Below are 24720 nucleotides of genomic sequence, written 5' to 3' on the forward strand. Positions count from 1 at the left end.
GGCTAGATTCTCACATCTGGTGCACCCACCATTACAGAGGGCTAGCTTCTAAGACAGATAGGGGTGTAGTTAAAAGTTTCTACATATAGAGAGGCAGTGAGAAAGCTAACTACCTTGTTATAGAGGCTATAGCTGAAAGTGTAATGCTCTAGGAGCTTGTAGGAGGACACAAACTTGTCTACTATGCTATCGAAATCATATATAGCTATATCTTGTCTTCCCTTTCAATGGCATCAAGTTGGCCACTAATGGCTGCTGTTGCTTCATGACTGTTAGGCGCGCTTTCACCTAAGCTAAGGCATGGAGGAGGCACAGTGTTGGTACTAAGTGTCTTCTGTTGTCTCTTAGAAGTGCAGTTGAGGTTGGATGGTGATTGTAGTTCCTAGGGGCGAGTAAAAGCGCTGTCTTAGGGGCCTATATCCAGCCGTTAGGGAGTTGAGGCCTCCATTACTAGGGATGCTCGAAAGGAGCAGGAATGGATGGAGATGGGAGTTATAATGCGTAATTGACTAGAAGTAGAGCCCTGAGGGTCCAGGGCGAAAAGTTTTGAGCAATTTGTCAATTTGAGAAAATAGTTGTAGGTGTGCGCGAGGTTAGGTGATTATGGGGGGAAGATGGCTGGGGAGTGACGTGGCGATGGAGATGAAAATGCAGATGGAGATGCAGATGAACATAGGTCTGGGCATATGTCTAAGCGCTGGAGATGGATGAGGTTGGGAAGTAGGGGTAGTTGTTCTTCGGGACTGAGTCGGTAGTTGGGGTGACTTGGCTCGAGGAGGGGGCGTTTTTATTGCTCGTCATCTTCTGTGTCTCTATATGGCTTTCATGCTGCCGATGGCCTCTTCATGTTCATAAATATGATAAACTTCGCAGAATTATACTATATCCATGACAAAGCTCACCTCAAATATGGCAGAGACTCTGCCGCAGAGTCCTATAGTGTCATAACCTTGATAGAATTGGCTATATTACGGTGGCTTCGTCATTTTCTCACCTATAATTGATTGTAGTCTTGAGTGACTGGACGCATTTACTTGAACTACAGTTGCTGTAAATGGTGATTGTACCCTCGAGTGATTAACCATACCTACTTGAACTAAAACTAAGTTGCTGTACATGGTGCTGTGGCCTCGGGTGATTAGCCATACCTATTTGAACTACAGTTGCTGCAGACAGTGCTGTTATCCACAGTCCCTCTCTAGACTTTTAAGGAGGACGAGTCCCATTAATAGCATGGCATAGTTACCATACTCGACTACTAATTGAGTCATAAGATCGGGTTGTGAATCGCATCAGTTGGGCTAATCTCCGATCCAAAATCTTCATCATAAACCGACTATTCTGTGCCATCGAAAGCCACTGCCATAATTCCTATTCGTGGCGACAAAAAAACGAGGTTATGAGGTTGTAAAACGACTTCTGACGACTCACTTTTTCCTAATCAGTTTCTTTCTAGTCAACTTCTACCCTCTTCACTTGGTGACTCAGCCTCCTTTTCTTTGCAACTCTCCATTATATAGGCTTCGCAGCCATTATCTACCATAGCATCTAGGATATATATACGATATGTATACGATATATACCAAGCCACCCAACCGTTCTAATTATTACATGCCATATGTCCCACCCAACAACCCCCAACGCATCCCAGCACCCACCCCTTTCGGCCCAACCCACACATCAAAAACCATATGATTAACTCCAGGTCCAAACCCCTTCACCATCGCTACACTCCTAACCTCGACATTTATCTCCTTCCTTTCTTCTCCTCCTTCTCTGCCTTCCTCTTCCTCCCTTTCCACTTCCCCCCTTCCACCACCCCCAACAACCCCCCTAACAACCTCCACAATCTCATCTCCCTTCACCATCTCCTTCCGACCCGATTCTTTAACATTCTCATGCACATGCATCCAACCCCCCTGACCCTCTCCCAAAAACCTTCCTCCAACCTCCCATCCCATCCTCGACGACGGCAGTAAGCCAAGATTAACATGTCTCACCTTCCACCTCCCCTCCACCCCTCCTACCACCCCCTTCTTCCCCAGCTCCTGCAACCCCTCCTGAAACCTCGCCCACGCAAACTTATTATCCTCTGCAAAAACAACCACGCCCCTCTTCTCCACCGTCTCCCTAACCGCCTCCCAGTCCACTGCCCCCTTTACCACAAGCACTTCAAACCCATTACCCAGCGCACCGCGCCGTAGGCCTTCAATAGAAAACGGATTAATCTCCCACGCCAACACCGCGTACCCCCGCGAGAGGTAGGAGAGTGTGAAATACCCGATTCCGGCGTATAAATCCACCGCTATTTGCACCTGTTCCCCATTTCGCCCATCACTACCACCAGAGGCAGTACCACCACCACCACCAACAGCACTCAGCCACCATGACGCAGCGCCGAAGCGGAGGACCCTCGCCTTCTCAGTAACATTCCCACGACTGAACATCGTCCAACGCGGGGCCCAGGACTGGAAAATCCCATTCTGTCTCGTCCGCACCCAGAACGCATTTTTAAAATCTTCTTCCCCTATCGGCTCTCCCTCCCCTCCCTCTCCCTCCCCAGCCCCTGTCACTAACCCAGGGCCAAGCGCCCACCTCTTAGCGGAGATGGTGGGGCCGAAGTCGCCGAAGAGAGCGCGTAGGTGCGAAGGGGCGCGGATGATATTCTCATCCTCGGCGGAACCGGGGATGGGATGGTTGATAGCTAGGTGCGTCACTTTCTCCCCCCCAAGTCGCGTAATGGCGCCCAGGACGCCAGTCCATAGCTCCTCTACCACCACGGGAGGGGTGTTGTCCAGCACGGCCTGCCAGGCGTCTGAGGATAGGCTGCCGGTGGGTAGGAGGGCCAGTGGAGTGTAGACGGTGTATCGTTTTGGGAGGGTGGAGAGGAGGGACTCTCGAGCTTGTGAGTCAACTACTGAGCTGACAGCGGGGTGAGAGAGAAAAGTAAGGAAGGGGTCGGAGAGGTGGTGTGAAGCTTTTGATGCTGTTCCCAGTTCCCCCAGCGCGTTGCTAGCAGGGGAAACAGGCAGTAGCACAACGGAAATCCTCTCCATGAGCCCAGATTCTGGAGGTGGTGAGGGAAGGGCCGCGCGCGCCTCAGCCGGAGAAGTAGATAATGGGAGTAGGATGGTAGTGGGGATGCGTAGGTGTGGCGCGGAGGTGGAAGAGGAGGGTGATGAGGGGGCGGGGATTATTTTCTCGGAGCGGTGGAAGTGGGTGCTAGATTCGAGCCATGATTTCACGTCCTTTGCGGATTGAGAAGGACAGTCAAGGTATAACCTCGCAATCTCCTCTCCCATACCTCTTTCATCGAGATGTTGTTTTATTTCTTCTACTCCTGGTGGCGGCGCATTGGTTGTTTCCATGGCCCACCTGTCTGTCCGTCCCGTGACGTTGAAGAAAGTCACGCAGGAAGTCTGGATTCTCTGGCCTTCTTCAGGAGATACGGTCTCTGCAGTACAGCTATAGTACAGCTAGCGAGAGGTATTTTGTGGTATAAGAGCGACGTTCTGCTTCCGTATCGTGTGATGGCGGGGTATATTGTTGATAGTGGGGTATTGATACTGATTGCCAAAATATATATATATAAGCGCGACCCTAGCGATTGGCGGTGCGGATACTCCCGTCCGTCACCTACCAAGCAATGCATCCTTCCGCGGCGCTCACCCTTCCAAACTTTCAGCACTGGCCGCTCCAACAGCGATGCAGAGTTTGAGAGTGGGATTAAACAGAACCCGTTCTTAGACTACGCTGCTCGATACTGGGGAACACATGCCCTTCCCATCCAGCAAACAATTGAAAAGCTGCTTGTTGAACAGGACAACGTTGAAGCTGACTCCAAGGACAAAGGCGGCCGAACTCCGCTGTCATCTGAGCCCCTATGGTGGGCAGTGGGTTATTCGAGGGCAGTGTTGCCAATAGTGTGCTGGCAATATATTGGAATGAAATTCCAATATTACAATCATATGGCAGAAGACCATATTGTATTACAATCATATAACATACTTACTTAACGAGTAGCCATGTATAACGAGTGGCCACCTCCACCACCAATTTTACTGCTTCTACATTGCACAGTACTTTCTTCCACGAAAAAAGATGGAAATGTCTTCAATTGAAAGTCGCATTACTTTGCTATTAGAGCCCTTAAAAACGACCCTGCTCTTACAGTCTCATCTGCAGCTACAACCTACAACGTCCCTCGTACAACCCTTCGTTGCCGACGCGCCGGGCATGACTCACGACGCGATATCTCCGCCAACTTAAGAAAGTTGACCGACCTAGAGCGGATACTCGACCTAGATTTGCGAGGATTTCAGCCCCAGCTTGAAGACGTTCGAGAAATGGCCGATCGCCTTTGTACGGACCGCGACGTGTCGCGTGTTAGACCACGATGGGCAGAGAACTTTGTTAAGCGTCATCTCGAGCTTACTACGCGTTTTCGACGTCGAATCGACTATTAGAGGGCCTAATGCGAAGATCCAGACGTGGTAAACGCATGGTTTTGGCTCGTACGGACTATGATTGCCAAGTACAGTATCTAGGAGGCAGACATCTATAATTTCAACGAGACCAGGTTTCTAATGGGCATGCTCTCGAGCGCAAAGGTTGTTACAAGCTCCGACTAGGCAATCGAGAGTTTGTTACAGTAATCTAGGGAGTATGTGCAACTGGCTAGACGCTGCCTCTGTACATAGTTGTAAAGGGCAAATTCCACCTTACACCTTGGTATTAGAACGGTCGATTCCTGAGCGATTGGAGGATCCATATAAGTACTAACGGCTAGACTACAAACGAGATTGGTTTAGATAGGATTAAGCACTTTGATCAATGCACGAAGGCTCATACGAAAGGTGTAGTCCTTGACGGCCACACAAGCCACCACTCTACTAAGTTTAACGACTACTATAAGGCCAACAGCATCCTACCACTTTGTATGCCTCCCCATTCATCACATATCCTCTAGCCTCTTGATGTCAGTTGTTTTAGCCCGCTTAAGGCTTCGTACAGGAAGCAAATCAAGAAGATGATGTGGATGCAAATCACTCACATCGTGAAGGAAAACTTTTTAGACTCATTTTTAGAGGCTTTTAACATAGCTATGACTGAAAACAACGTACAGGCAGGCTTTAGAGCAACTAGTCTTGTCCCTCTTGTAATGGTGGGTGCACCAGATGTGAGAATCTAGCCACCCAAGGAAGGGATGAATTTACTAAGACAACACACTGTCTTAGAAAACAGAGCCAAAGGGTCGTAGCTTAGACTATTCCACAACGCAGCAATCAGGTGTGTGATGTAGTGAAGTGGTTCAGACAAGTTGCAACAAATGTTGAGTCTGGGAACTCAGGGGTAAGTCAGAGGTTAACACCTCACTGACTTTTCAGAAACAAGGAGTAACAAGATGAATGCTTGGAAGCTTGGAAAAGACGTGGAAGTATGTGATAGTCGATTTACTGTATTGTCTGCTTGCCCTTTCTTAAGGAAAGGGCAATCCTATTTATGCTAAAGGAGTGTAGTTCTCTCATTTTCCAAGACTTTCCATGACTTACCAGGCTTGGTAACTGTAGTAGACGTAAGAGAATCCCATAGAACCATCTCTTAGGTTCGTAGCCTATAGGAAGTAAAAGGAGGTCCAAGGTCAGAGTACCCCTATAGACAAATTATGTCATAGACAAATTATGTCATAACTTAACCAATCTTGTGGGTAACTAAAGAGCGATGACATGTAATGAATCATAGAGGTTCGTAGGAGCTTTTAGAGCTATCGTTCATGCTCCTAGGCCTCTAGTTGGTAGAGATATGTCATGTGGTAGTATGAGTGATGTCATGTAATGAATCATAGAGGGTTGTAGAGATATGCTATGTGGTAATATCGGCCCAGTAACTAAGGAGCGATGACGTGTAATGAATCATAGATGGTTGTAGCAATCGTTGAGTAGTATTGCTCTTGTTGTTGGTGTGATAAGCCAAAATATGTATAGTGACTTGTAGGTTTGAGGAGGAGATTTCCAAGTTTGCTCTTGAGTTTGATAGCAAACTGAGTGCAACGAATGTCAGTATGACACCTCTTAACCCTAAAGCTGTGCTTCCTAGCTAGATCTGAAGCTAATGACACCTTTGCTGCTAAACACACGCCTAGGGACAGCTTAATCTTAGGTTACAAAGACGCCTAAGACAGCATCTAAGATCACTCAACAGTCAACTACCATTAAGAATAAGATTACTAGGCATTAAAATAGCTCCCTAACCTATATGTACAACATGATTGATGCCTCGGCAAGAGGTATGTTAAAGATGGCATACAAGCTTGTGTTAATGCAGGCTGAGCTAAATGACCTTCGTACAGCAAATAAGGTTCTTAGCAAGTGCTAGAGGGCTAAAAAAACATGTCTATAGGCAGGAGGATCACTTAGTATATAGGAAGCAGAGGATCTAATGGCTGAGAAGGATATAGGTGAGCAGTTGAAGATTGAAACAAATTGTAGTAGTCGTCATGTAGAGGGGGCTTAAGTACACACCTAGCACTGTAGTGTTTGCAGTATGGCTAGTCATAATGCACGAACCTGTTAAGTGGTAGTAGTAACCTTTAGAGAAGATGATTCCGAGTAGTTTTAATTGATTTGGTGTTGTGGTTTCTATAGCTATTATAAAAGGGATTAAGTGCAGTAGAGGTGGCCACTCATTATACATAGCTACTCATTATACAAGTACATTAACGTACATGTATAGCAAAAGCCCTAGACAAGCGAAAGTGTAATGATGTACAGTTATGCTTGCACTACATCCTACTAAGCCAAAAAGAATAATTGTTAGAACTGACCTTATTACATAGGCAATAGGGTTGGTTCTGACGATTATACTATTCTAGCTTAGTAGAATACACATAACACGCCATATATACAATGCACTATAATGGTTGGCACCCTATTATAGAAAGCCTCACTTAGATGTGCTAACATGACAACTACATAAAACACTATATTTCTCTACCATAAACGATGTCCTAGAAAAATGATAAAAGAGACCTTATTTTAGCCCTCTAAGCTATGAAACCCAACCTAAAGCTACGTGCAAGAGCTATAGGGGAGCTTTATAAAGTTAATTATAAGAAGCTCTGTCACTAGAACCATAGTATACCTACACGGCATGATATTCTAGCTAATTCACAGAAATTGACAAACCTAGAGTAATCAGTTCTTGTTCAACACATACTTGACCTAGCTGCTAAAGGATTTCCTCTAAAGATATGGCAAATTAACTACTTGTAACATATGACACTCTATGAATTAGGTCACGTTAGGCTTTAAACTTTGCTAAGCGGTGTGTAGAGCTCTAGACATGCTTCTAGTGTAAATACAACTACTAGAGGGCTAAGTGCAAGGACCCAAAAGTCCTCTGTGGTTGGTTTGAGCTTATGCACAACACAATTGTGAAATATAGCATCTATGAAGCCAATATCTACAACTTTGATAAGACTAGGTTTATGATAGGTGTTATCTCAACTGCTATGGTTATAACAATCTTAGACAGGCAGGCAAAAGCAAAGAAGGTACAGCCTAGCAATAATAGGTTATAGTAATCCAAAACATTAGTTCCTAAGGTTGGGTAGTGCTACCATTTGTCATTGTTATAGGCAAAAATCACCTTATATCTTAGTATGAGAATAGTGGATTTCTAAGCGATTAGGTCATTGCTGTTACTGAAAATGGCTAGACTACAAATAAGAGAGGCATGGATTAGATTTAGCATTTTGAGAAGCATACAAAGCCCTAGACTGTTAGTGGTTATCACCTCTTAGTCCTTAATAGTCATGAGAGCCACCACTTAGATGAGTTTAAGGAGTACTATAAGGAACACAACATTATTACGCTTTGTATGCCTGCTCACTCCTCCCATTTACTCCAGCCACTTGATGTTAGCTGTTTCAGCCTATTAAAAAAGGCTTATGGTCAGCAAATTGAAGATATAATACAGGCTTATATTACTTACATTACTAAGGATGACTTCTTTCCTACCTTTTATGCTGCATTTAACATTGTAATGATAGAAAGCAACATTTAAGGAGGCTTCTAAGGTGTAGGACTTCTCCTATTCAACCCTTAGAGTGTGATCTCTAGACTTGATCTTAGGTTTTAGACACTAACACCTCTAACTACCCGCCTAAATACCGCTTAACCTTCGGTTTTTTAGACACCAAACAACCTAATTGACTTTCCATGACTAACCAGGCTTGGTAACTGTAGTCAACGTAAGAGAGATCCCATAGAACCATCTCTTAGGTTCCTAGCCTATAGGAAGTGAAAGGAGGTCCAAGGTCAGAGTACCCCTATAGACATAACTTAACCAATCTTGTGGGTAACTAAGGAGCGATGACGTGTAATGAATCATAGAGGGTTGTAGAAGCTTTTGGAGCTATCGTTCATGTTCCTAGGCTTCTAGTTGATAGAGATATGTCATGTGGTAGTATTAGCCCAGTAACTAAGGAGTGATGTCATGTAATGAATCATAGAGGGTTGTAGAGATATGCTATGTGGTAATATCAGCCCAGTAACTAAGGAGCGATGATGTGTAATGAATCATAGAGGGTTGTAGCAATCGTTGCTCTTGTTGTTGGTGTGATAAGCCAAAATATGTATAGTGACTTGTAGGTTTGAGGAGGAGATTTCTAAGTTTGCTCTTGAGTTTGATAGCAAACTGAGTGCAACGAATGTCAGTATGACATAGTCGTATTTATGACTAAATATGCTTTTAAGCTGTGGTTGTCGCCGAACAAAGTTCGTTGCCTAGTTCTTACTAACATGTGACGCGTCGCGGTCGCGTAATAATCGATTTGCCATACTTCCACAGCACTTAACCTAGGAGGAAATGCTTGAGAATCTAGTTTAAGAACCCTCTAAACTATCATACATTCTTCTAGTTTCGTAAGCTTTTGTGCTTTAGGTTGAATATTGTGTATTGATTGCCAGCCATAGAGACGCGCTTGGAGCGTTGTATGGGAGACATTGTAAATGACTGCCGCGCGTCGAATGCTAAGTTTAGGTGTATTTTGGATAGCCTGGATAGCTAAGACTAATTGAGCTTCTTTTTGAGCGGAAGCCATTTGAATTGGTGATGTGGTGAAGTTAAGAAGTGAAGAAGCATTCAGTGTTAATTGGCGTGGACCGCGCACTTGGGTGGACCGCCCACTTGTGGACTACGTTAGTCATGATTATTATGCCCTGTTAGGATACTCTCAACGACAAGACAGCAGTCTTGCAAAGAAATAAAGAAATGGAAGAAGAATAAGACCCCTAAAAAACTGACATTGCAATAATCACACTCAAACAACAAAACAGCCAGCTAGTCACTCACTCACTCACTCACTCACTCACCCCAAACCCCTCAATAAAGCCCTCCCCCCTAAAACATTCCTCCCCCCCCCCCCGCCCCCTATCAAAAACCCCCATCAAGATCCTCTTAACAACAAAAGACAGCATTCACCGACAAGACGCAGGCAAGATCAGTGACCTCTCGTCCGCTCCGTCCCCCAACTCCCACCGTCCGTCCATAATACCAGCAAGAACGCGGTCGAAACGCATATTCATAAACATACTGCTGCGTCTTGAGTATGGAGATAAAGATTGTCCAAACTTAGATTTAGTGCACTATATAGTGAGCAAGGAGGCGAGGGGGGAGAGCGCGGTGCTAGGGGTTACGGTTGCTGATTGTTGGTAGGGGGGTGGTGGCGGGGTTGGTATGGATGGAAGTGGATGAGGGAGTATGGGGGGAAAGGGGGAAAGGGGAAAGGGGGAAAGGGGGAAAGGGGGAAAGGGGAAGGGGAAAGGGGGAAAGGGGAAAGGGGGAAAGGGGGAAAGGGGGAAAGGGGGAAAGGGGGAAAGGGGGAAAGGGGGAAAGGGGGAAAGGGGAAAGGGGGAAAGGGGAAAGGGGGAAAGGGGGAAAGGGGGAAAGGGGGAAAGGGGGAAAGGGGGAAAGGGGAAAGGGGGAAAGGGGGAAAGGGGGAAAGGGGGAAAGGGGGAAAGGGGGAAAGGGGGAAAGGATGGAATTTAAGAAGGGATTGGCATCAGGAAGGATACTTTACTCACTCTCAACAACAAGCCAGCCACCCACTCACTCACCACTCAGCCCCCCCCCATCGCTATTTCCCACCCTAACCCTCAAAACATCCCCCCCCCGCCCCCCCTTCTCTATACCACCTATCAAAAACCCTCATCACAATACTCTCAACAACAACGACAGCAGCCACCACCAGCAAGACGCAGGCAAGATTAATGATCTCGTCGGAGGAGAGCGCCGTGCTGGGGGGGATGGTTGCTGATTGTTAGTAGGTGAGGGGCGGGGTGGCGGGGTTTGTTTAGGGGGAGGTGGAGGGAGGATGAAAACGGGGGGGGGAGGGGGGAAGGGCGGAAGTTAAGAAGAAATTGTCATCAGGACAGGATACTCACTCTCACAACAAGCCCCTCGCTCACTCACTCATCCACTCAACTCAATCACTCCCCACAAAACGAAGAAGAATAACCACCCAAACCTCCATAAAAAAAAAATCCTATTCCAAACCCCTAATTCCTAAAAGATTCTTTATCCCTCCCCCGCCCCATCAACCGCCACTCTTCAGACACACACCCCATCCATCCATCCATCTATTCTCCACAGCTTAGTCGCAGGTAGGTATGTAGGGTCCTATCCTGTCGTTCAAAAGAAGGATAGAAACCCCCCTTCACGCACAGCAGCAGGCGACACGGTTTACTCTCAAGAAGTCCAATAAAAGGCATCAGCAAACGGTAAGATGGTAAGGTAAGTTGGTTAGATAAACGTTGCTACAGAATTTCAAATGGGATATAGAGAAGCACAAGTCCTAACTAAAACTAAACTAGCTAAAATAAAAACTGTAGATGAGATATCATGACAAACAATACAGATGAAAAAGACAGGACAGAAACAAGGAGATCAAAATACAGCAGACATGCCACCACCCCTCTCTCGGCGCTAAAAGAACTAAAAATAACAGCTCGGTAGGTATATCGAGAAGAAGAAAACAAAGGGTAATAGATAAGAAACACAGTTGCGTAGACGCCACAGACACCCATCGTCTCCCTCTCCCTCTTCCTCAAACCACTCACACTCCAACAACAATGAAACAGCCAAAAGGATCGGATCGAAAACCCCACAGGCAGGCAACAGGGATCTACACCTTCCTCAACTCCTCCATAGCATCCCTCCACCTCCTCGCCCTCACCTCATGCGCCCCCAGACTCAACGGCCGCAACCCCCCCTTATTCCTCTCCAAGTTGTTCTTACTCGAGTTCGGCGGAGGGAGTGGTGAGACTGTCTCGGTGCCGCTGCTGCTTCCCCCCCCTTCTTTCGTCTCCTCCACGCTCACCACGCTCTCGCGCCGAGCAGAGCGGCGCGAAGAAACGCTGACGCCGCTCTCACGCCAAGACGCCGAGGATGAAAAACTCAAGTTACTCTCCCTCCGCTCCCGGCGCTCACGAGCGACTCGCGCATTTCCCTTACCGATTCCCGACGGAAAGTGGCGAGTGTATGACTATCCCCCACACCTCTCTCTCCCCCTCTCTAACCCCAATCTCCCTCACCACCACACCCCCACCACCCCCCACCACCTCCCCCACTCTAGCATGTTCAAACCGCCCGCCGTCTCTAACACCCGCCTCACTACCCCCCCACCACCCCGTCCAAAGATAGGGCTATCAGGTCTCCCCCCACTATCCGGCCTCTGCGGTTTAAACCCAACGAGTCAATGTCCACCCAGCGCACTAATCCTCGCTCCACTCGGTCGGTGGAGGAGAGACTCATGCCGCCCCTTTGTCGGCATCCCCTCCGTCTGCTGCGGCGTTGAGGTGGATGATTCCTCGCTCTCATCCGAGTCCTCCGCGATTTTGGTGGGCAGGTCGGAGTACTGCGCTGATCCGCGCTCCGGGGTCGTGGTGACGGAGGCGATCGACATAGCCGTGCTGGAGCGGTTATGTATCAAATCCGGCGTCGGCGGGATGCTCGACGCGCGCCCCGGATGCAAAAGGGACGACTCATCCACATCACTCCCCCCCTCCCCATCCTCACTCGCCACACTCGCCGCACTCGCCGCACTCCTAACACTCGCCACACTAGCCGTAGAATGCCTACTCTGCGCGGCAAGTCGTCTCTGCTGTCTCGCAATCGCCTCAGCCTCCGCACCAGCATCATGAGCAAGCTGCAGCCCCTCAACGGCCGCGGCGCACTGCTCGCTGATGTTGCGGATGATGTGCGCGATGGCGTCGGTCTTGTCGCGGAGATGGCGGTCCGCGACGTCGATGATGGACATGTTGCTCAGGCGCTTGGAGTTGCGCGCGCTGGCGGAGGGGGAGTTGTAAAGGCGCGTTTCCATCTCCGGGGACACGTCGGCGCCGCGGGAGAGGGCGCGGGAGGAGGCGCGGGAGTCGGGGGCGTCGGCGGAGGATTCGCCGGTGGTGGTGGTGGCGTCACGGGGCGCTTCCTCGGCAATGTCCTCGAGGTCCTCGTCGTCGTAGCCGTTCTCGATGTACTCAGCCAGCTCGTCCTTGCCGAGAGTACGGACAATATGCTCCATATGGTGAGTCTGTCCGCTGATAAGCGAGCGGAGATGAAGAACAACACGCTGCGCCTCGTCGCGCTGGCGGAGGATAGTAGTGTTAGTGTGCTGCAGCTGGGACAGCTCTTTCTTATTACGCTTACGCTCGCGCTCGAGCTCCTCGGCGATCTCCTGCTGCAGGACCAGCGCCTCGAGGGCGTCGTCTCGCTGCTTCTCGGTGCCGGAGAGGCGGACGGTGAGGCGCGCGCTGTCGTCCTTCTGCTGCTCGATGAGGGTGGTGAGGCGGCGGGCTTCGCGCTTGTGCGACTCGATCTTGGCTTTGAGGTCCGTGGTCTCCTTGGTGAGCTGTTCAGCGAAGGCCTGGAATTTGAGGAATTGCTGTTTCCAGCTCTCGAGCTCCTCGACGAGGAAGTTGTTCCGTTTGGTGACCTTGCCGAGCTCGGTGTCCATTCTGCCCTTGAGGTTGATGAAATCTTGCCATGCCTCGAGCGCGTCGCGGGAGTACTGGTTGCGCTCCCTGACGATCTCGTTGAGGTGGCGCATCGACACCTTGGTCATCAGAGGCTTCTTGACGGCTCCGCCGAAGACGGCCTTGATGCCGGTATTCCTGCCCATCTTCTCGCAGACGTGGTCCATGACCGCCATGATGGAATCCTGGTTCCACCACTCTGGACTCTGGATCGACTCGACCTCACCGCGCATGACGATGATCTGGCCAGCTGGGACGAGCTTGCCGCCTCCGTACGCGGATCTGAGGTGCTGAGGAACGCCAGATGGGGTGATGTCGCCGTTAAGAGCCTGGGTCATGCGGTTAACCATCTTGGTGCGCTGGCCAGCATTGAGAGCGGAAGGTGAGCTGGAAGTAAGGACAAAGTTGCGGTCCAAGTCGACGACAAGGGCGTCGGTTGGCGCAGTGAAGAGAGTCCTGCACTCAGCGGTGATACCGAGGATATATGGGCCCGGCTCCTGCACGAGCTCGGTGGCATGTCTAGCATGCACAACCGGGACGTAGAGACCGCTCCACTCGTAGACGCGGACGCAGTAGCGGATCGTCTCAGCGGCCACGGTCAGCATAGCGGCGTAGTGACTGACGAAGATGATGCGGCGGGTGGGCGACAGGGCGGCCTCTATGACGCCCACGATGTTTGGGATGGAGAGGCAGGAGAAGAGGGGCCACATGGCGAAGTTCTGGAAGCCAGTGGGCGAGGAGGGGAACTGGTAGCAGAGGGCGTAGTCCTTCATGTCGATGCGGACGAGGTCGTTGAGGCGCGGGGCGGGGAAGCTGAGGATGCGCGAGACCTCCTCGGCGTGGAAGAGGTTGGTGGCCTTGTTCCAGTGGATCCACATGCCGCGCAGGTAGTCGCCGAGCAGGTCGTAGAGCGGGTATCTGGAGAGGAAGGACAGGCAGTATGGGATCCAGTATGTCTCGTCGGCGGGGTCGTAAAAGTCGGATTCCGTCCTCTTGCGGAGGTCCCTGATGGTCTCGGCGCGCTTCTCGTCAGCCCTCGACCAGACGCGGAGCGCGATACCGTAGAGGGTGTGGGAGGAGTCCTGCTGGAGGACGAAAGAGTGGTGCACGCAATGCGGCTGGCTTCGTCCAGTGCAAATCTCGACATCATGAGGGAAGCAAGCCTGTAATCAAAAATTAGCACTCCGTCACCAATTCTCGATCCCCAGATCAAAACATACCCTCATAGCCGAATGCAACGCCCTAGCATTCTCATTATCCTGCTCCAACCTCGGGCTACTCCCCAAGATCTCCGGCAGCCAAAACTGCCCCACCGCCCCCTTCATATGCCCAATCTTCCCCTGCGCCGGCGCCGGCGCCTTCACCCACTGCGCGGGCTCGCGCCCAACACCACACACCATGTAGGCATGTGTCAGCGTCTTGGGAGTGCGCTGCTGCGGCTTGACGTTCAGGGTAGAGGGGATGGGCTGGGTGATGCGCGAGTGCAGCGACGAGGTGCGGCTGGGGATCACGAGGGGTTGGTCGTTTTGGTCGCGGTCGCCGGTGCGGGGGCGCACGAAGGAGGTGTGTGTGCTGAGGGAGGGAGCCATTGTGAGGTTTTTTTTTGGGGGGGGGGGTGTTGGCGGGTGTGGTGGTGAGGGTGAGAGAGAGCCACGCTGGGTGGGATCTCTGGGTTCGCGAGCTTGGTCGGAACGGTGGGCGATTGATGTCGATGGACGGAGGGAGGGAGCTGAGGACTGGAATCGTTGATGAAAGCGACGACGAACAGGTGCCGGCGAGTAGGCAAGACGGGGATAGCAAACGCAGTTCACTCTTTCTTGTACACAACAACACTCTACACTCTTGTGCACGCACCAAGTCGGGCGGATTGATTCCTGCTCACTGGGTGGGTGAGTGAGGTTTCGTTTGCTTCTCTCTTGTGGTGGTGAGGAGGAGGACCAAGAGTGAGGAGGGAAGAGGAGATGAGGCTTCTGTAACGGGTTTCTCTTGCCCAGGTACGAGGGAGGGACTAGGGGGCGGGGGGGGGGGGGGGGATGGAGAGATTGGAGGGAGGTTGGAGCTGGTGGGTGCTGGCTGTTGGTGTGTGTGTATGTACGGAGGGGGAGGGGGGAGGGGGAGGGGGGAGGGGGAGGGGGGAGGGGGGAGGGGGGAGGGGGGAGGGGGGATGTATTTACTTAGGGAGCTAAGTACCTCTCCGTACCCTCGCTGGGGTGTAGTCGACCATTGTGTGAAGCGTCATAGGTGGATTGTTGGGTGGTGGGCGTGGATATGGGTGTGGCTGGGAGGGGTGGGTACGGGGGGATACTTGGGAAGTTAGAGAAAGTACGTTATGTTTGGGGAGGATGTGGTGGTACAGTATGCTTAGTACTTGTGTTGTTGGCTGTAGGGTACACGGCCACTCCCCTACAACCACATCCCTAGCAAACCCATCAACCGTCTGCCACTAAAGAAACAACGGGCGTCACACCACTCCCCTACAGTACGAGTTCTTTTTGTGTGGTAAAAAGCACAGACCCGTACGAATACTTTTGTCGCTGTACTGTACCACAGTACTGTACAACCACATCCCTGCAACCACTTCCCTACCAAAACCCATCAACCGTCTCCCACTCTCCCACTAAAGAAATAACGGGCGTCACACCCCTACAACCACATCCCACCTCCCACATCCCTGCAACCACTCCCCTAAGAAACAATGGGCGTCACACCACCCCCCCACCATCCCGCTCCCCCCGCGCCCCATCCCTAATCCAGCCTAGTAACGCTCAATCTTAGGGGATTTAACAGGGATTCCACCACCGCCGGCTCCGGAACGGGCAGGCGCGCAGGAGGGGCTTGGAGGCTTGTAGGACGCTAGGCGGGATTAGGGTCGGACTGAGGAACGAGGCCCGGTGCGACGAGAGGAGGAGACGATCACGTGTTTTTAATCCAGTACTCGAGTAGCTCCACCAACGAAAACAAAGTCCCCCCCTACGCCTCGTAAACCAACCCCCCCGATTGGCCCATCGCCTCCAGCCGAGACACAAACACAACCAACGGCACAGCCCGTCCGTCGCAGTATGCAAAGTATCCGAGACCCCACCGGCGGCCGGCCGGGAGTTGCACCAGTTATACTCCGTATGTAGAGTACGGTAAACAGGGAGGACGGTACGTACCTAGGGAATTCCCACAAGAATTGTGGTGGGATCACGTGATGGGGCGATAAGGAAAGATGGGACAGAAAGGTTGTTTCTTATCGCAATTTTTTTTGGGAGAGGCCAAGATTGGAGATTGGATAGCGACGACCAGGGTCACAAAGTGTACAACCAACGACGTTGGGAGGAAGATTATTTGTTCTTTAGGGTTTTGGGCGCAAGAGAAATTTCATTGGGGGGATATATTCTGCTTTTGAGAGAACAGAAGGTCTTTGGAAGAGCACACTGCGAAATACCATATCATCGTCATTGCTTTGGCGGCGGTTGCGGCAAGATAACAACACAACCAGACGACACACTCCGACACATATACCCATTGAGCGATCTCTACATAGCAGAACCCAGTGCACGGCGACAGCTTGCATCTCACGCGAGGAAGAACACGAAAAGTTACACGAGAGACCTATTGTGCGACAGCTACACGCGATCCTATCCAGCGACATTCGAAGCGCCGACACCAGACCGCCGACACCAAGACGCAGTCCATACACTCAACCACCATTCGCAATACCCTCACACAATCACAAGATACCCATACACACAACCACAACCACTACCAAATCAACACTCAACTCACCGCCACCACCACACGCCCACCACACCACCCACCACGTACGTTCCCAACAATGTCCGACCCCCCCCTCCACACCCTCTGCCAAACCTGCCACCTCGCACCCCCCCTCTACACCTGCCCCCGCTGCCACCTCCGCTCCTGCTCCCTCCCCTGCGTCCAAACCCACAAGCGACGCGCCGACTGCTCTGGTATGCGCGATCCGACTGTTTACAAGCCCATGCGCGACCTCGCTACTCCCGCTGGGATCGACCATGATTTCAATTTTTTATCCAAGATAGAGCGGGGGGTGGAGAGGAGTGATAGGGTTGCTGTGGAGGGGGGGTTGGTTGGGGGGGGGAGGTGAGGGGGGGCCCGGGTTTTGGGAGGGAGGAGAGGAGAGGGGGGAGGGGAGGGGGGGAGGGAGGGAGGGGAGGGGGGAGGGAAATGGGGGAGACGCAGAGGAAGGTGGCGAGGGAGATAGGACAGAGGGGGGTGAGGTGGGAGAGGTTGCCGCAGGGGATGGGGAGGAGGAAGGCGAATGGGACGAGTTGGAGTAGGAAGAGGGGGTGTTTGGTGTGGCAGGTTGAGTGGGTTGCTCCTGGCACCTCCTCCAACTCGTCCACCACCAGCGGCACTTCTACCACTTCTACCACCGGAACTTCCACCGCATCAGCAGCGACAACGCCGACTGTCCCGGGGATGCTGGGACCGCTGAGTAAGATACTTGCTACTACACCGCTTGAGGAGGCATACACCGCTTTTCTGGAGGAAACGAGGCGCGCGGCTCTGACGCCTGAAGAGAAAGCTGGGGAGAAGAGGAGGAGAGCTGTTGAGGTCGCTGAGAGTGCGGGAGGGGGGAAGAGGGTTAAGCCTTCGCCTTCGCCTGGTGTTGAGGTGGCTCCACAACCGGAGGGACAGCCTGATACCAGCGAGGCGTCGATGGCGGAGGGACAGCCATTGCCAGATACTACCACCGACACTACAGCGGAAGATGAGAAAGCTACGCCCACACATGCACAACCACAACCACCACAAACCCAAACGAAAAGTGCATACACATTCTACCTCCACCGCCCCCTAACCCTCTCCTCTGGCCCCACCGTCCTAATCCCTCTCCGCGGCGATGAGGGGTTAGACACACAGTTATTAGGCAAACTAATCCTGGAGTTTCCGAGGCTGTATGTGTTTCCTGCTGGTTCTGCTGTGCCGGGGGGGTTTGAGGTTGAGGGTGGTGAGGAGGGGGGTGGGGGAGAAGATGGGGAGGAAGGGGAGGGGGGAAGTGAGGAGGAGGAGGGAGGGGAGGAGGAGGTGGTGAGTGATACCAGTTCGAGTGGGAGTAGCTCTGAGGAGGAGGAGAGTGAGGAGGAGACTGATGGGAGTGGAGATGGGCGAGACGGATCCGGTGCGGAAGGGGGAGAGGGAGCGGGGGGTGGTGAGGAGGTGCTGGGTGCGGAGGCTACTGCGCCATGCTGAGGTTGTATGAGATTTTGTATATGTTGTGCGGAGGGATAGTGTGTAGATATTGTACAGTATGTACTTAATAATACCCCAAACCACATCGCACCCCGCTCTTCAATCCCCCCAAAAGAAATCCAGCTCCAGAGACTCAACCAACACCGTATATAACCCACGCGCCCCCCATGCAGCAAACACATCGACAAACAGAAATTGGTGGACGTCATTCAGATGCTGGGGTGTCTACCTCGACTCGTTTCCGTGCGTCATTGATCTGCGTCTAGGTTTAAATCGTATCTGTTTTTTCCACAGTTTTTTGGGGTGTCTTGGTTGGGGTTGACTTAGTCCAAGAGTCAACATTGTAACAGACAAACTCGAGCGAACCAGGAGACCTGGAATTGGAATGCCCAGCCAACTACTTGACCGCCTAGTTTGGGAGGGTAGGTTGGTTGGACGGTGACGGGATCTTTCACCGCTCAGAATTCCTGGCGACAACAACCCACTGCCGTCTTCACCTCCAACCGCCACCAACTGACATCTCCACCCTATGAGCAAGAGCGCACACATATTTGCGATCCGCTTCGCTGGTAGGGCATTCGTTGGTGCCATATGTTGTGGTTGCTGAGTTAGTAGGGGTGGATGGGGAGGTATATATAGACGTTTATGAGGGGTTCGGGAAGTTGATCGGCGGAGGGTATGAGTTATGCGTTATGGGATGGGGGAATATTAGGACCTAGGTAGAGGAGAGGTATGGAAATAAAATTATATATATATATAATTCTCAAATCTAAATATTATAACTCAAAAAATGAGGGAAAAACAAGCAGGGAAGCAAATCAAGGGGCAAAAAGGTGGGGGGGGGGGGAAACCCGTGAGACGCGGTGTAGTGGTGTCGTTTCTCCCACTTGAAGTCAAATAAAATATGATTTACCCAGTTGGCTCATTTGAAGTCGATGATGATGATGATGATATTTATTTACCTCTAGCGGGACGCGGGTGCAACCCGCAGCCCTAAGACCTCCCGAAGGGTATGGGGAGTGCTAAGCTATAGGTTTATGTATAGAGTATGACCTTAGAGAGCAGTTCTTGCGTGTTTGCGTAGCTGTAAGGCCCGTTGACTAAGCGCCTTCCCTGCTAGTTAGGATGGTGTTAGGTTTTAGAGGTTCTCCTAAAAGGGGGTGTATGTAGGACTAATGTTATAAACCACTACGAGTGTAGTGTGTAGTGTGCCCTACGGCCTTGCTACGGAGTTGCAGCTCTATAGCTTAGTAGCAGGTGGTAACAGAGTAGGAAAAATAGAAATGAGTGTCTTTAAACAAAGTATAGTGTTGTTAAAGGGAATGGAGGGGTGTTTGACCTAGACCCCAACTGCTAGTTTGCGAAATATAGAGTAGATATCCTCTAGGGCTATGTTACGTTGACCTAGAGCCCCTATAGGGCTAGCGGAAGCTGTGGCTTTCTTAGGCTATATAGGGGTAAGTTGTGCTAGGCTAGCCTAACAGGTGTAGATTTTTGTATAGAACTCCATAACCTAGCCTTAAGCACGACGCCACTATATAAGTAGGGAATTAGATAGTGTCATACTGACATTCGTTGCACTCAGTTTGCTATCAAACTCAAGAGCAAACTTAGAAATCTCCTCCTCAAACCTACAAGTCACCATACATATCTTGGCTTATCACACCAACAACAGAAGCAATACTACTCAACGATTGCTGCAAACTCTTCTACTACATCTATTTATGCTACATACATCACGGCATATTATTTGAACACTCATTGAACAAGTTATTAAGAAAATCTCCTCCTTAAGGGGGTGGGCAATACTACCACATGGCATATCTCTACCAACTAGAGGCCTAGGAACATGAACGATAGCTCTAGAAGCTTCTACAACCCTCTATGATTCATTACACGTCATCGCTCCTTAGTTACCCACAAGATTGGTTAAGTTATGACATAATTTATCTATAGGTACTCTGACCTTGGACCTCCTTTTCACTTCCTATAGGCTAGGAACCCAAGAGATGGTTCTATGGGATTCTCTTACGTTCACTACATGATTAGCAAGCTAGTTGTGGGTCGCACTTGATTTCTAATACATTTACCAAGCCTGGTTAGTCATGGAAAGTCATGGAAAATGAGAGAACTACACTCCTTTGGCATAAATAGGATTGCCCTTTCCTTAAGAAAGGGCAAGCAGGCAATACAGTAAATCGACTATCACATACTTCCCCGTCTTTTACAAGCTTCCAAGCATTCATCTTGTTACTCCTTGTTTCTGAAAAGTCAGTGAGGTGTTAACCTCTGACTTACCCCTGAGTTCCCAGACTCAACATTTGTTGCAACTTGTCTGAACAACTTCACTACATCACACACCTGATTGCTGCGTTGTGGAATAGTCTAAGCTACAACCCTTTGGCTCTGTTTCCTAAGACAGTGTGTTGTCTTAGTAAAATCATCCCTTCCTTGGGTGGCTAGATTCTCACATCTGGTGCACCCACCATTACAGATAGGAGCTTCATGCTCAACTCAATATAGTATTCTTTACAATACTATAACGTGTTACTTAGAAAGCCTTTGTGTTTAATCCCCTGCCTCCTAGCAAGAGGAAACACCCTGATGTCATACTGACAGTCGTTGCACTCAGTTTGCTATCAAACTCAAGAGCAAACTTGGAAATCTCCTCCTCAAACCTACAAGTCACTATACATATTTTGGCTTGTCACACCAACAACAAGAGCAATACTACTCAACGATTGCTACAACCCTCTATGATTCATTACATGTCATTGCTCCTTAGTTACTGGGCCGATATGACCACATAGCATATCTCTACAACCCTCTATGATTCATTACATGACATCACTCCTTAGTTACTGGGCTAATACTACACATGACATATCTCTATCAACTAGAGGCCTAGGAACATGAACGATAGCTCCAAAAGCTTCTATAACCATCTATGATTCATTACACGTCATCGCTCCTTAGTTACCCACAAGATTGGTTAAGTTATGACATAATTTGTCTATAGGGGTACTCTGACCTTGGACCTCCTTTCACTTCCTATAGGCTAGGAACCTAGGAGGTGGTTCTATGGGATTCTCTTACGTCGACTACAGTTACCAAGCCTGGTTAGTCATGGAAAGTCTTGGAAAATGAGAGAACTACACTCCTTTATGTAATGGTGGGTTCACCAGATGTGAGAATCTAGCCACCCAAGGAAGGGATGAATTTACTAAGACAACACACTGTCTTAGAAAACAGAGCCAAAGGGTCGTAGCTTAGACTATTCCACAACGCAGCAATCAGGTGTGTGATGTAGTGAAGTGGTTCAGACAAGTTGCAACAAATGTTGAGTCTGAGAACTCAGGGGTAAGTCAGAGGTTAACACCTCACTGACTTTTCAGAAACAAGGAGTAACAAGATCAATGCTTGGAAGCTTGGAAAAGACGTGGAAGTATGTGATAGTCGATTTACTGTATTGTCTGCTTGCCCTTTCTTAAGGAAAGGGCAATCCTATTTATGCTAAAGGAGTGTAGTTCTCTCATTTTCCAAGACTTTCCATGACTAACCAGGCTTGGTAACTGCAGTCGACGTAAGAGAATTCCATAGAACCATCTCTTAGGTTCATAGCCTATAGGAAGTAAAAGGAGGTCCAAGGTCAGAGTACCCCTATAGACAAATTATGTCATAACTTAACCAATCTTGTGGGTAACTAAAGAGCGATGACGTGTAATGAATCATAGATGGTTATAGAAGCTTTTGGAGCTATCGTTCATGTTCCTAGGCCTCTAGTTGATAGAGATATGTCATGTGTAGTATTAGCCCAGTAACTAAGGAGTGATGTCATGTAATGAATCATAGAAGGTTGTAGAGATATGCTATGTGGTCATATCGGCCCAGTAACTGAGGAGCAATGACGTGTAATGAATCATAGAGGGTTGTAGCAATCGTTGAGTAGTATTGCTCTTGTTGTTGGTGTGACAAGCCAAAATATGTATAGTGACTTGTAGGTTTGAGGAAAAGATTTCTAAGTTTGGTCTTGAGTTTGATAGCAAACTGAGTGCAACGAATGTCAGTATGACAGTTGGGCTAAGAAAGTACGAAAAGTATTACGCATATATGGATCATGGGTCAAATATTCATTACATTGCGATGATGCTTGATCCACAACTCAAATTTGAGATGCTGAAAGAGGAATTTAAAGACGAAGATGCGAGAAATGTTGTCAAGTAGCAAATACGGACCTACCTTCATGATCATTATTCAACTCCTCCTCTGAGCGATGAGCTGGTACTCCCACCATTACTCAATCTGAAGACAATGACATCTCAACCTGAGCTAGATCTATATAAGCGTATGCTTGAGCGCTTTGGCAAAAAGAAGAAAGGTGTCTGATATTGATATATATCTTGATTCACCACCAGTGGCTGTTAGTGATGCAAAGTCAAGTGATTGGCTCCTAAAGTGGTGGGATTCTCATAAGGGAGAATATCCGCTAATGGCACGTGTTGCACGCGATTTCCTTGCAATTCCCATTACAGAGGTTAGTTGTGAGCGCCTTTTCAACCAAAATACAGACTTATTAGGTTTACGTCGGCATAGTCTAAGTAGTGAAACTATGAGGACTCTAACACTACTTCGTGCGATGTGGGAGAGGGATTTGAGTAAAGGGGGGCGTTAGAGGCTAGGGCTGCATTCTATGACCTCAATGAATTCAGTTTCTAACTACAGTCTATCTAATTCGTTCAATCCGCGGATTGAATGGATTGGCATCCGTATCCGTTAGTAAAAATCATAATTTGTATTCATATTCACGGATGCACGGATTTGACGGATAAAATGGTCATCCGTGCCGAGCCCTAGGTGTTTCTACAATGCATCCCGCCATTTTTATATTGGCTGCAGGTCGAACCACACGATCAACAATACTGCCATTCTAATCGCTCACTGCCATGCAAGTCCATCACGATATTGATTACATCTAATGACTTGTATGTCGGTGAATTTAGGCAGCAGGGTGACTTCAGGTATAATAAGGTAATGCCTCATTTTACATCTCGAGAATTATTTATTCCATGCCTTGGGTTCAAGTCAGGTTTAACAACCGAGACCCCAATACAGTTTTAGCCTCGAATCCATTCTTCATAATCAAAATGTGCCATTACTTCGACGAATCGTTCTACTACAGCAAATGTAGAGCTTGTCATATTCAACCCGTTCGGGAATGGGATGAATGCACCAAGGCCAAACTAAACGGGCACCATTGCCCAGACGCTACTCCAGTCAAGGACCTGAGCGGGAATGTGATTGTGACTGGGTCCTCTAAACAGTTAGGCCACTGCCCGCACTGTCCGCCTCTAATCAGCCAGGTGAGTTTGGGGAAGACATTGACCATGGGCCTTGCTGATAAGCATTATGGAAGTAATCTCCAGCGCCTTACCCAGCCTACAAAAGGAACCAGGGAGACAGCAGTAAGGAGGAAGGGGAACAATATTGATTTGTGGCTGAGGAGAAAGGCGTGGAAGCTGGTTATATGTGTCTCTTTGATAGTAGCGACTGTACGAATGGTTCAGCATTGCAATTTAGTCGAAGAGTCAAACGTACCCTCTAGTTTCACATCGTGAAGGGCTTCTTCAGCGGTCAAATACTCCAACAGTTCATGATTGTATTCCTGAAGGTAGAGATGGACTGTAAATCAGGATAGCGACCTTCAAAGAAAGCAGCAGTTACTTCATGGTCTTGTAGATCCTCGTAAGGCTTCGATCCGGTCATTATCTTATAAGTAGTAGAGCCGAGGGCGAAGAGTTCAGTCCTCGTCGAGATATCTGCACCAGGAAGTTCGTGACTGGTCTCATAACAGACGAGTGGTGGAAGGTCGTCAATGGCAGACCCGGCGAAGTCACCCAACTTATTATTGAGATCGTCATCAAGGAAAACGTTGTTGCAGGATATGTCGCCATGTAACACGCTTCTTGAATGGATAAACCGCACGGCGTCGAAAAGTTGTTCAACCCAACGAAGCTTGAGAGAAAGCGGAACCTGTTTCCTGTGCCTTGCAAGGTATTGCCTAATAGATGTCTGGCTCGCAAACTGCAAGATGATGGCATTTTCCAGGACGCCAAAGTATCGAACGATGCCACTATGGTCGCGACCAAGGCGCTGATAGATGGCCTTCTCCCGATCTAGGAGGTGCAATTGCGAAGGTCCACAGAACTTTACAACAGCATCAAGACGCGCGACAATGGCCGTGATGCCCGCGCCAACTGTATCCTTGCCATTCAAGCCAAGCGGCCATTGTATAACAGACTCTTGCATCTTCGTTAGAGATGACCACGAGTCGACAAGCGGTCGCCCAGAGAGGTGATATTGGCGCCTAGCAGGCACTTGAGGGAGGGGAACTGAGGGTGCCCAGAGAGGACGATTCGCCAACACTGTGTGGAGCAGTCGATCCATTTGATTCCGGCCCACATGCCGC

The 24720-nt window shown here is 49.5% G+C and overlaps 4 protein-coding genes across 4 annotated transcripts; 1 reads left to right on the forward strand and 3 right to left on the reverse strand.

Moving 5' to 3' along the window:
- Positions 1-1607: 1607 nt before the first annotated feature.
- VC83_08679 (uncharacterized protein) lies at positions 1608-3556 on the reverse strand (the record flags this gene model as incomplete). Its single annotated transcript, XM_024472225.1, has 1 exon — positions 1608-3556. Exon 1 carries the CDS (start codon positions 3366-3368, stop codon positions 1608-1610), a length of 1761 nt encoding a protein of 586 aa, XP_024320151.1. The 5' UTR covers positions 3369-3556.
- Positions 3557-11648: 8092 nt separating this feature from the next.
- VC83_08680 (uncharacterized protein) lies at positions 11649-14623 on the reverse strand (the record flags this gene model as incomplete). Its single annotated transcript, XM_024472226.1, has 2 exons — positions 11649-14197; positions 14255-14623. The coding sequence occupies 2 exons, from the start codon at positions 14621-14623 to the stop codon at positions 11756-11758; spliced, it is 2811 nt and encodes a 936-aa protein (XP_024320146.1). The 3' UTR covers positions 11649-11755.
- Positions 14624-17225: 2602 nt separating this feature from the next.
- On the forward strand, positions 17226-18930 carry VC83_08681 (uncharacterized protein; the record flags this gene model as incomplete). The annotated part of the gene is made up of 1 exon (XM_024472227.1): positions 17226-18930. One exon carries the CDS (start codon positions 17226-17228, stop codon positions 18252-18254), a length of 1029 nt encoding a protein of 342 aa, XP_024320145.1. The 3' UTR covers positions 18255-18930.
- Positions 18931-23243: 4313 nt separating this feature from the next.
- On the reverse strand, positions 23244-24698 carry VC83_08682 (uncharacterized protein; the record flags this gene model as incomplete). Its single annotated transcript, XM_024472228.1, has 2 exons — positions 23244-23801; positions 23850-24698. One exon carries the CDS (start codon positions 24696-24698, stop codon positions 23886-23888), a length of 813 nt encoding a protein of 270 aa, XP_024320144.1. The 3' UTR covers positions 23244-23801; positions 23850-23885.
- Between the last annotated feature and the right edge of the window lie 22 nt (positions 24699-24720).

The sequence above is a fragment of the Pseudogymnoascus destructans genome (genome assembly GCF_001641265.1).
Source record: "Pseudogymnoascus destructans isolate 20631-21 unplaced genomic scaffold scaffold_29, whole genome shotgun sequence".
Classification (NCBI taxonomy): domain Eukaryota; kingdom Fungi; phylum Ascomycota; class Leotiomycetes; order Thelebolales; family Thelebolaceae; genus Pseudogymnoascus; species Pseudogymnoascus destructans.